Source organism: Mus caroli, chromosome 10 (genome assembly GCF_900094665.2).
Source record: "Mus caroli chromosome 10, CAROLI_EIJ_v1.1, whole genome shotgun sequence".
NCBI lineage: Eukaryota > Metazoa > Chordata > Mammalia > Rodentia > Muridae > Mus > Mus caroli.
Window position 1 is genome coordinate 73,660,934 of NC_034579.1, and position 10,541 is coordinate 73,671,474.

Consider the following 10,541-nt stretch of genomic DNA (forward strand, 5'->3'; position numbering starts at 1 on the left):
CGCGCAGCTGGGCCCTGCCCGCCACCCCGCACACAGGCATCCGCGGAGCTCTTCCGGCCGGAGGCAACGGCGGCCTCCCGAGCTTCGGAAACGCAAGGCGCCTGCGCGGCAGGGCGGGGGACGACGACTACACTTCCCGGTGTGCCCCGCGGGCGGGCGCGCAGACACATTCCGGACCCGGTGGAGGCGTCGCACAGGCGCATTTTAGACCCGGCAGTGGCGCGCAGGTGCATTTCCGGCCCGGCAGCAGCGGCGCGCAGCCGCACTCTAGGCCCGGGTGTGGCACGCAAGCGCTTTCGGGGCCCGAAGGAGGCACGCAGGCGCATTCGGGGTCGGGAGCCGGTGCGCAGGCGCATTCGAGGCCCGGCGGCTGCGGCGCGCAGGCGCGTTAGGCGCGGGCCGGGCCGGGCCGAAGCGAGCGCCGGGCGGGCAGCGGCGCCAGAGCGAGTGGAGCCTTCGGGGTCCCCGGGTGGCGGCGGCGGCGGCGCAGAGGAGGAAGGCGGCGGCTCTCCCCCTGCCGGCGCGCGACCCGGTCCGTCCCGCGAGCTCGCGCCGGTCCCGCGGCCCGGCCCAGCCCCGGGCCCCTCCGCCGCCGCCGCCACCGCCATGGCCCGGCCGCTGGTGCCAAGCTCGCAGAAAGCGCTGCTGCTGGAACTGAAGGGGCTGCAGGAGGAGCCGGTGGAGGGCTTCCGGGTGACGCTGGTGGACGAGGGTGACCTGTACAACTGGGAGGTGGCCATCTTCGGCCCCCCCAACACCTACTATGAAGGCGGCTACTTCAAGGTGAGCGGAGCCTCAGTTTCCTCTTTGTGCCTGCCTCTCTCCCAGGCCCCTCGTGCAAAGCGGCTCCTCCCTTTTTTGTTGGTACGTGCTGATCTTACCCCGGGGACTGGTCTCCCTAGGCTGTCCTCCAACGGGCTACAGGATCAGGGACTGCTAATTTATGCCGCATGCCCAGGCAACCCCCCACCACGAGACGCAGGGGCCTCTAGAGCCTGCTGCTGGTCAGCGTGTTCCCAGGCTGTCCTGCACTAGACTAAACTTGTACCTGGGAAAGAATATTTCCCTGTTGTCCCCACCCTTCCAGCATGCTTCTGGTGAAGGGTCTCCCCAGGGACAGTTGCTTTCCTTCTTGTCTCGTCTCCCCCCGTCCCCCGTCCCCCCTACCCCAAGACACAGAAGCCTCTGGAGCCCCCTGCTGGCAAACATGTTCCCCAGGTTGTGCCTCACCCTACCAGCATGTGGTGAAACCTGGAAAGGTTCTTAGGTTGTCCCAAGACGTAAAGGACCACGGGCAGCTGCTAGCTGGTATCCCAAGGCCCTGCCCCCTACGCTGGAACACAGAACCAGGGCAGCCGCTGGCCTCTGTGTCCCCAGAGAAGGGACGTGTAGCCTGGACAGCCACCTGCTCCAGTTCCAGTAGAGGCCCTGATAGGGCCTTGGCTGCCGTGCCTGCTTGGACAACAGCCACCTTTAGCCCTAGCCAGGCTTTATGTAATGCATTCCAAGGGGGCAGTGGGGGCCCACCCTGAATCTTGGAGACACACCCTGGGTTCCTTCCATGGGCCCTGGACCCTAGAGCTCTCTGTTTGCCCCACCCTGACAGCCTTTCTCAGGTTCCACTGAACAGGTGGCTTCTTAGGGGCCTGATTTTTCCTTCTAGATAGTGTCGCCTGCCCTCTGGTGGCTTCAGGCTCAATGCACCAGATGTTCTTGTGGTTGGGAGCAGGGAACACTGGGAAGCCTCCAACACTGGAAATGTGTGGGCAACTATAGGTACCCCCACCAACACAGTTAGATCATCCTGCTTACTCGGGGCTAGAATAACTAGCAGAATCACAGAATCTCATGCTAGGGCCAAAAGGGACAAGATGAGAACCGGGTGGATGCACAAATTCCAGTCAATCTAGGGTCCCTAGTGTAGGGCCATGGCAGATATTTGTTCTGTGTCTTCCTTTGTGGCTGATGTCCTCACCCTTCCTGGTCAGTGCTTAGAAGACGCAAGTCTACTCATTGAGGGTAATTTTTTACTTAGGGTTTCCAGGTACAGCATGTGGAGAATGGGGGGGAGACAGGTGTAGACACCCTTGCCTCCCACCTGGACGTGGTCTGAATTAAGAAATATCCGGATGCTCTTAGCACCTTGTCTCCTGTGTTTGCTGGGAGGGGCAGTGGGAACTGCCAGAAGGACAAGTTCTGTTCAGAGCAGGGTCACCTGACCTGCTCCTCATCTGTAAAGGGATTGTGGGTAGAGCCTCTTAGACTCACATTATTCTTGAGATAGCTTAGGAGGCTCTGCAAGATGTCAATCAAGTCTGCCAGCGTGGGAGCCTCCTGTATGGTGTGGGTGGCTGAGACATGGGGAGACTCTGTAGGGGCAACTGTGAGTAGCTTCGTCTGGACAGCCCAGCCCGTCTCACTTTGGGGCTGTCCAGGAAGAGGTTGGGAGCACCCTTCCTGTTCCTGAGCCTCAGTTTGCTCATCCTTATAAAGCATCCGAAGCCACAGACGTGAGGGGTGTTCCAGCAATTCCACTTTCCCCTGCTCTCCTGAGACATCAGGGCTGACATGCCACACTAGGTTTGTGTGTGTCAGGCAGATCCTCTACCTTGAATTCCTGGCTAGCTCTGAGGTCAGAGTCCAATCTCCCCAAGGGCTCTACTTGTCCAGGGAACACTAGAAGCTGCCTTTGGGGAGCCCCAAGACTAGGGTAAACCTCAGGCCTTCTTTACCTGGCCAGAGTCTGGGGGGCAGTTGGCAGAGTGAACTTTTAGCCACAAGCAACTGCTGTGGCCAGGCAGATGGTTCCAGCTTGTCTGGTGACTGTCACTCTTGGCTTGGGCCCCTGAGCTTGGATAGTGTTAGTTTTAGGCCTGAGGCTGTCCAGGAGACCTGCTGACTCATTCCTCTAGCTAGCCCACACAAAGTGATACTTACTGCCTGGCCTTTCCTAACCTGGATGTCAGGTCACAGAGGTGCTTTGTGTGTTCCAGTGTACAGAGACTGGGGTTGGCTTCAGGGCCTCAACACCAGAGTCAGCCACTGCTTTTTGTCCCCGTTGGGCATAACCCCTAACTCCAGTGCTCAAGGGGCTGCCATTGAGCCACCCCATTTTCTACCATCTGTAGGCTCGCCTCAAGTTCCCCATCGACTACCCGTATTCCCCACCAGCCTTCCGGTTCCTCACCAAGATGTGGCACCCAAACATCTATGAGGTAAGACGCCTGCCTCAGGCACACTCCACCACACACACCTCCTGCCTCCCTTGCACATGCCTAACCCTCGTCACTCTTACAGACAGGGGACGTGTGCATCTCCATTCTCCATCCCCCAGTTGACGACCCACAGAGTGGGGAGCTGCCCTCAGAGCGGTGGAACCCCACACAGAATGTCAGGTGAGAACTGCCATGGTGTTGTACCATGGGCACCCCCAACACCCTGTACCCTAAGGTCCCTTCTTCCTCGCTCCAGTCTGGAGCCCCCAGAATCTATGGGGAGCTGAGCTTGCACCCACGGCCCCACAGAACCATCCTCCTGAGTGTAATCTCACTGCTGAATGAGCCCAACACCTTCTCGCCTGCCAACGTGGACGCCTCGGTGATGTACAGAAAATGGAAGGAGAGCAAGGGGAAGGACCGCGAGTACACGGACATCATCCGGTGAGCGCTGCTCTCAGCCTGAACAGTACAGCTGGGTCTCTACAATAGATGCTGCCTGCTCTGAAGAGTGACCTGTGTCTTCTGGGTGGGGTGGGGACTGTTGTGTTTCTGTTCTTGCATCCCCAGCTGGATGTGTGGAGGGAGGGCTCTGTAGCCCCCAGAGCACTGAGTTGACCACCTAGTATGGCCAAGATCCTCTCTGCCTTGTGTTTGGCTTAACTCCACGAGTGACTGGGCCCTCTAGGCCACATCCTCACCATCTGACATCACTCGCATTTGTGCTTCTGAAACTTAGAGCAGTTTTGCAAAGTGGGGAGGTCGCTGAGCCCACTGTGAGCCTGTCCTGAGACAGGGACCCAGGCTGCAGCCTGTGCAGTCAGTGAGTGGTAATATCTGTCATCACTTCTCAGCGCCTGTCTGGGGTCAGGCAGTCTCTGCACTCCTCAAGTGAGGTATGACGTTTCACTTGAGATTCTAAGCATGTGACACCCTGCCTCTTATCTAGTCAATGCTGAGTGTTAGTCTTTATTACTTAGCTTTTTTTTTTCCCAAAATTTATTTATTATATGTAAGTACACTGTAGCTGTCTTCAGACACTCCAGGAGAGGATAGGGTATCCGATTTTATTATGGATGGTTGTGAGCCACCATGTGGTTGCTGGGATTTGAACTCAGGACCTTTGGAAGAACAGTTGGCACTCTTTAACTGCTGAGCCATCTCGCCAGCCCCCTATTACTTAGCTTCTGTGTTTTGTTGTTGTTATTGTTGTGGGGATTTGGGGGGTGTGGTTGAGACAGGGTTTCTCTGTATAGCTCTGGCTGTCCTGGAACTCCTCTGTAGACCAGGCTGGCCTCGAACTCAGAAATCTGCCTGCCTCTGCCTCCCAAGTGCTGGGATTAAAGGCATGTGCCACCACTGCCCAGCTAGCTTCTGTGTTTTCTGAGACAGGCTTTCATATAACTCCTTATCTCCTCATGTTCATGATGTCAGGATGACAGCACATGCTACCTCTTAAGTGACCAAGTGCTTGTCTACACAGTGACCCAAACACATGGGGCCTAGTGTTGCCATGCTTGTCAGCCAGTTGCCTGGAGCCACAGACAGGGCAAGCACTTGCTCAGCAGGAGCCCTGTGGCCTTGTCCTGCAGAAGGCAAACCTGCCTTCTCAGAATTGGTATAGGCTGCAACTTGGTAGTCAGTGCTGGTCCAACATGTGCAAGACACTGGGGTTAGAACAAGATGCATGTAGCCACCATCGTCCTGCATGGAGGTATTAGTTATTCAGGAAGGTCTGAGCTCTGTAACAATGGGCAGGTGAGCAAGGGTCCCTTGAAGGCCCTGCAGATCTGTCCCTTTGTTCTCTGTTGAGAGTGGCCTGTAATTTTCTGCCCTCCTGCTCTTCCCCAGCTGGGAAGAAGGCTGATTACCCTGTGTGGTGCTATAGCAGCTCTCCAGCTTCCTGGCAGCCCTTAGCCCAGCTCTCCTGGCTGCTTCCTCATATCCCTGTCCCAGAGCAGTAGCCCCAGGCTATTTTTACCATTCTGACGGCATGACCGTGAGGCCTGTACTACTCCTGAGATTCAACCTGAGAGCCGGTGTCTAGTCATGTCCCTGCCTGGCACAAGGACAGGAGAGCTGGGAGCCTGTGAGAAGGGCCTTGAGGGCGGGTCGGGCTGTTAGAATGAGCTGCTGTCACAGGCTCCCCTCCAACATTGTTTTGTACCCCCATTCCCTCTGGGAAGCTAAGACCAGTGTCAGCTCTGTGCACTGCGACTCTGTCCTGAGGATGGCCTAATCTCTCAGGCACCTGAGGCTCTGTCCCAGGCCCTGATTTCTTTACTTAATTGCTGCCCCCCTGTGCAAGAAGCTCTTATGTGTTGCTTCCCCCGTATCTTTGTTACTTTGTCCGTGGCCTATGGGGCCTAGAACCTCATGAGGTTCTTCTGGGACTGCCCTTCATCAGAGTGCCCCTCAGGTCAGGCTGCAGTTTGGGGGAGTTTGATGTTGGTGTGGTATGTGGGTAGGTGTGTGCTCTTTAACCTGGAACTAGTGTTGTGGCCCCCACAGTACTGGGATAACAGCATGGATCCTCATGTGCCCAGTTGTTTCTGTGGTGCTGGGAGCTGGCCTTGGGTCCTTGTGCTTACACAACAAGCACTCTGACTGCATCACCTCCACTTTTTTTTTTTTTTTTAATGACTGTTGTCATAAGACAGATCCTATTACAGCTGAAGCCACCCTGAGACTCAGCAGGCCTCCTGCCTCAGCCTCCAAGTGCTAACTGACAAACCTGTTTCCCACAGCCAGCTGTGGTTACCTTCCTGCTGGGAGCTGGCCACTCCTTGTCCCCAGGCCCTTTACTCCCTCCCACCTGCTCCCTGCCCTCCATTCAGTGTCTATTTTTGGAATCCCCGTTGTCCTGGGCCATGGCCTCACCTGCTCTGTCTCCCCAGGAAGCAGGTCCTGGGGACCAAGGTGGACGCGGAGCGCGATGGCGTGAAGGTGCCCACTACGCTGGCCGAGTACTGCGTGAAGACCAAGGCGCCGGCGCCCGACGAGGGCTCGGACCTCTTCTACGACGACTACTATGAGGACGGCGAAGTGGAGGAGGCCGACAGCTGCTTTGGGGATGAAGAGGATGACTCTGGCACCGAAGAGTCCTGACCCACGTCCCTGAAATAAACTTACAAATTTTACCTCAGCAGGACCCGTGTGGGCCTCAGGCGACAGACTACCTCACCGAGGTTCCATGTGGGCTCCCATCCCNTGATCCTTAGGTCCTCTTACCCCGTATTCCCCATGGGTTTTCCTCGGCTTTGGAGAAGAGCTGTGGTGCAGGGCAGACACCCCACTCAGCTTTCAGATGATGACAAGCCTGGGAGGCTGGGGACTGACTGCCTGGTGGGGAGCCAGAGACTCCAGCCCAGCCCAAGGAGGGCCAGCACCACAGTCTCCTCTCTGCTTTTGGTGTGTGTGAAATAAAATAAAATAGCTTTCTGAGAAGCTGAGAGAATCAGCCAGGACGCCGGTGGCACTGGGTACTGAGGGCCACCTGGGTAGCCCGGCCAAGGCTGTGGGATGGGCAGGAAGAGATAGTGATAGTGACTGCTCAGGATTGTACAGGGGCCCCAGGCCCAGAAGCAACTTGCTGCCTGCAGATCCCACCTGCCTGCCACCTGGCACTGTGGCTACCTGTGTCCACCTCCATCCTGCAGTCAGAAGGCCTGGGTCCTGAGGCGTGCAGAGGACTAGTATCCCAGCAATCCTTGTGTCCTGGGCACTTCTTCAGCCCCGGGAACTTCAGTTCCTGCCTGAGGAGTCCCTGTGGCAGGCAGCCTGGTGACTCCCCACAGGAGGGACAGGCTGAGTGATGCTCTGACCACATCATGCTGTGCAGGGTGGCTACAGTAACCCAGTGCTGAAATAGCATTGGGTGCCATGTAAAGAAAGGAAAAGAAAGTGTCACTTCCATTGCGTGGGCCTGTTAACTCTCCAGAGTTCCAGTCTCCAGAACAAAGCTGTACTCTACTGAATAGCACTTCATGGGACCCGTGCTACTTATAACTGATCAGAGCCTTCCTCTACCCGTACAATTTGCAGCCAGTCTGATGTACAAAGTTGCAGGGCCAGCAGTAAGGCTCAGTGGGTAGAGGCCTGCTACCAAGCCTAGCACAGGACCTACACGGCTCAAGGAGAGAACTGACCCTGTGAGTCATCCTCTGTGGGGGTTGAGGTCCATTGAGACAGACCCAGTGTTTACCTTACCGGGTGCTAAAAGAAGCTGTGCACCAGAATGAGCATCACTGGGCTATAGTTGCTGCCCCCCAGGCAGGGGGCAGCTTTGACAGCAGAATTGCTTTCTAAAACCACACAGCAGGGTGTGAAGTAGGAGGAGCTGACACTTGTGCAAGGTGGGTGGTACTTGGAAGGCCACCTGTCCCCACAGGAAGAGAGAGTGGGGAGCCCCTTCCCCCAGGGACCACTGATCCTGTGCCAGGATGGAGGTCTGCTGGTCCCTGCTACTCCTGCTGGCCCTGAAAACACTGTGGGCAGGTGAGCATTCAAGGGGAAACAGGCCCAGAGCTGGGTCTCCAGAGGGCTGTGGATGGGAGGCTTTGCGTACAGGGAAATTAGCAGATGATTCTGATCCCTGAGTAAAAGAAAACAGTGTAGAGCCGTGATGGCGCACGCCTTTAATCCCAGCACTTGGGAGGCAGAGGCAGGTGGATTTCTGAGTTCGAGGCCAGCTTGGTCTACAAAGTGAGTTCCAGGACAGCCAGGGCTACACAGAGAAACACTATCTCAAAAAAAAAAAAGAAAACAGCGTAGCCTGGTTACAGGCCTCTGAGCTCAGTATTTGAGGGGTCTGAGGCAGGAGGATTGCCATGAGTTCAATTAGAGTGAGACCCTATCTGAGGAAACAATGGGGTTAAGGATATAGCTTAAGTTGGGGCATATGCCTGATGTACAGAAAGCCTGGGCTCCATACTCCATTCCACCAGGTGTGGTGAAGCACACCTGTCATCCTAGCACTGGAGGTGAAGGACCAGGAATTCAAACCCTTGCTCTACAGTGAGTTTGAGGCCATCTGTGCTACAGAGCCTCCTGAGTACTGACATTAAATGTGTGCGGCTACCACACATGACTTTCTTTTTGTAAAGGTATTGCCATGTAGCCCTGGCTGGCCTGGAATTTATAAGTAAATACCTGCTTCTTGAGTTTGGTCAATGAGAGGCTGTGCTACCATTCTGAGGCCCAGATGACCTATAACTCACTGTAGAGCTGTGTCTCATGCCTGTAACCCCAGCTCTAGGGGACGAGCCACAGGGTCCCTGAGGCTCCGGAAATGTGCTGAATCTGAGCTTCCTCTTCAGTGAGAGGCCTTGCCTCAGTTAAGGTATAGGGTGATGCAGAAAATACCAGACTTGGTCTCTGACCTCCATATATATATACATCTATCTGTATGCATATATCTATTTGAGACAAGATCTCACTATTGTAGTCCTGGCTGACCTGGAACTCACGGAATCTGCTGCTCTCTACCTCGTAAACACTGGGATTGGAGTTATGTGCCACCTCCCGAGTTTTGATGCTTATATTAGTTTGGAATCTTTTAGAACCTCTCCAAAAAACATGGAGGGAGAGAGGAGGTTGGCTTTTGCAAGTATAACAACTTATGGGCTATCCACTGGTCTCTCAGACCACACAGTAGCTTTTTGTCTTGAGAGTCTGTAGAGACCCTAGCACAGTGTAGCCACAACTGATCTCAAACTCCTAGCAATCTGTCTCAGCCTCCCAAGGCCTGCCTTTACAATGGGATTTTAAAATATGAAGAGAGGCTGAGCCTGCACCTCAGAGGACAGAGCAAGCTCTTGTCTAACATTCAAGAGGTCCTGGCTTCCACCAAGCATAGTAGCACATACCTATCTGGGGAGGTAGAAACAGGATTGGGAGTTCAAGGTCATCCTCAGCTACATTAGTTCCTGGCTAACCTGGGCTACTTGAGACATTGTCTGAAAAGAAAAGTTTTGGTTTTTAAGGGGGAAAAAAAAAGGAAGCACTCATTGGGTGGGAGACTTCCTTGGGTGGTGAAAAGCTATTCAGTTGTGGGTGGTAGCCGCAAGTTCTGTAGACAAAGGTCAGCCTGCCAGTTTGTGAACTGGGCCCCATCAAGTGGCAGGGGTGACACTCTGCCAGAGAATATTCGGTTTCTCTTTAGACTTGGTTTGAGTTTCTTCATCCTTTTTTTTTTTTTTTTTTTTTAAAGAATTGCTGGGCTGAGCTAGAGTGATGACTCAGTTGGTTAAGAGTGCTGACTGCTCTTCCAGAGGTTCTGAGTTCAATTCCCAGCAACCACATGGTGGCTCACAACCATCTGTAATGGGATCTCTTCTGGTGTGTGTCTGAAGATAGCTACAGTGTACTCACATAAATAAAAAATAAATCTTAAAAAAAAAAAAAAAGAATTGCTGGGCCCAAGGTAGTGCAGCACACCTTTAATCCCAGCACTCAGGAGGCAGAGGCAGGTGGATCTCTGAATTCTTGACCAGCCTGGTCTACAGACAGCCAGAGAGAAACCCTATCTCTAAAATAAAGCTTCAAGAATTATATAGAACAAAGAACTCTGCCCTCTTCTATGTGTAAAGGCCCTGGGATGGGCAGCAGATCCATCAAAGTATTGATGGGCCCTTAAAAGCTGCCTGTAACACCTGTGGACTGGCCATGTAGCTCCGAGCAAAGTGGGGTCTCCAAAGCATGATGGAAATCAAGGAGACTTGAGTTGGATCACAAATTCTTATCAATACTTATTTTAAATTCTGTTTTGTTTGAAACAGTTTTCTCTGTGTGCTCTGGCTGTCCTAGAACTCCCTCTGTAGACCAAGCGGGCCTCAAACTCAGAGATGCCTCTGGACTGAGATTAAAGTCTGGCTTATTTAAAATTTTTAATCTGATCCTATTTCTATGGACCACTAGACCTGGATTCTGTGGTTTGGAGGGACTGGAACCCAGGGCTTTGTGTATGGTAGGCAAGTGTTCTACCCACTGAGCCCAGCCTGGTAGTCTATATCAACCCTTCAAAGAAGTTTGCAGAGAAACAACTCACACAATGCACAGCTCACTGAAATCCAGAAGCCAGAGAAGAATGCAGACACTCCCACATCCCCCAGAAACACTCATGCCCACACCCTAGCACCCGCAAATCCACATCCTGTCAGAGTTTCACACTGTGACTTTGTGACTGATTCTCCCCCTAAGCATCATATTCTCAAGGCCCTGCCAAGTGTCAGAATCCCACTCCTGTCTGTGGCTATGTAATATTCCAGCGTGTGAATCAGTTCCTCGTGTGTGTGTGTGTGTGTGTGTGTGTGTGTGTGTGTGTGT

At 54.0% G+C, this 10,541-nt stretch overlaps 2 protein-coding genes across 3 annotated transcripts in view; both read left to right on the forward strand.

Moving 5' to 3' along the window:
* On the forward strand, window positions 1-6,662 carry Cdc34 (cell division cycle 34). 2 transcript variants are annotated; one of them, XM_021174221.2, is made up of 5 exons: window positions 1-783; window positions 3,129-3,215; window positions 3,298-3,395; window positions 3,525-3,659; window positions 6,113-6,662. In XM_021174221.2, exons 1-5 carry the CDS (start codon window positions 607-609, stop codon window positions 6,321-6,323), a joined length of 708 nt encoding a protein of 235 aa, XP_021029880.1. In that variant the 5' UTR covers window positions 1-606; the 3' UTR covers window positions 6,324-6,662. The 2 variants fall into 2 exon arrangements, with proteins under 2 accessions (XP_021029880.1, XP_029338697.1); XM_029482837.1 differs by having other exon boundaries at window positions 6,117-6,659.
* A 97-nt stretch (window positions 6,663-6,759) lies between these two features.
* Window positions 6,760-10,541, forward strand: part of Gzmm (granzyme M) — a 6,508-nt gene continuing 2,726 nt past the window's right edge. Inside the window, exon 1 of the mRNA XM_029482974.1 lies at window positions 6,760-7,802. Coding sequence (XP_029338834.1) covers window positions 7,658-7,802 — 145 coding nt within the window. The 5' untranslated portion in view covers window positions 6,760-7,657. The remainder of the gene's footprint in view (window positions 7,803-10,541) is intronic.

Excerpts from the sequence above, each read along its gene's own strand:
- Cdc34 (XM_021174221.2), top strand. The coding sequence starts at position 607 with ATGGCCCGGCCGCTGGTGCCAAGCTCGCAGAAAGCGCTGCTGCTGGAA. Across the intron at positions 3,216-3,297 it reads GGCACCCAAACATCTATGAG|ACAGGGGACGTGTGCATCTC; the intron begins GTAAGACGCCTG and ends TCACTCTTACAG. Across the intron at positions 3,660-6,112 it reads GAGTACACGGACATCATCCG|GAAGCAGGTCCTGGGGACCA; the intron begins GTGAGCGCTGCT and ends CTGTCTCCCCAG.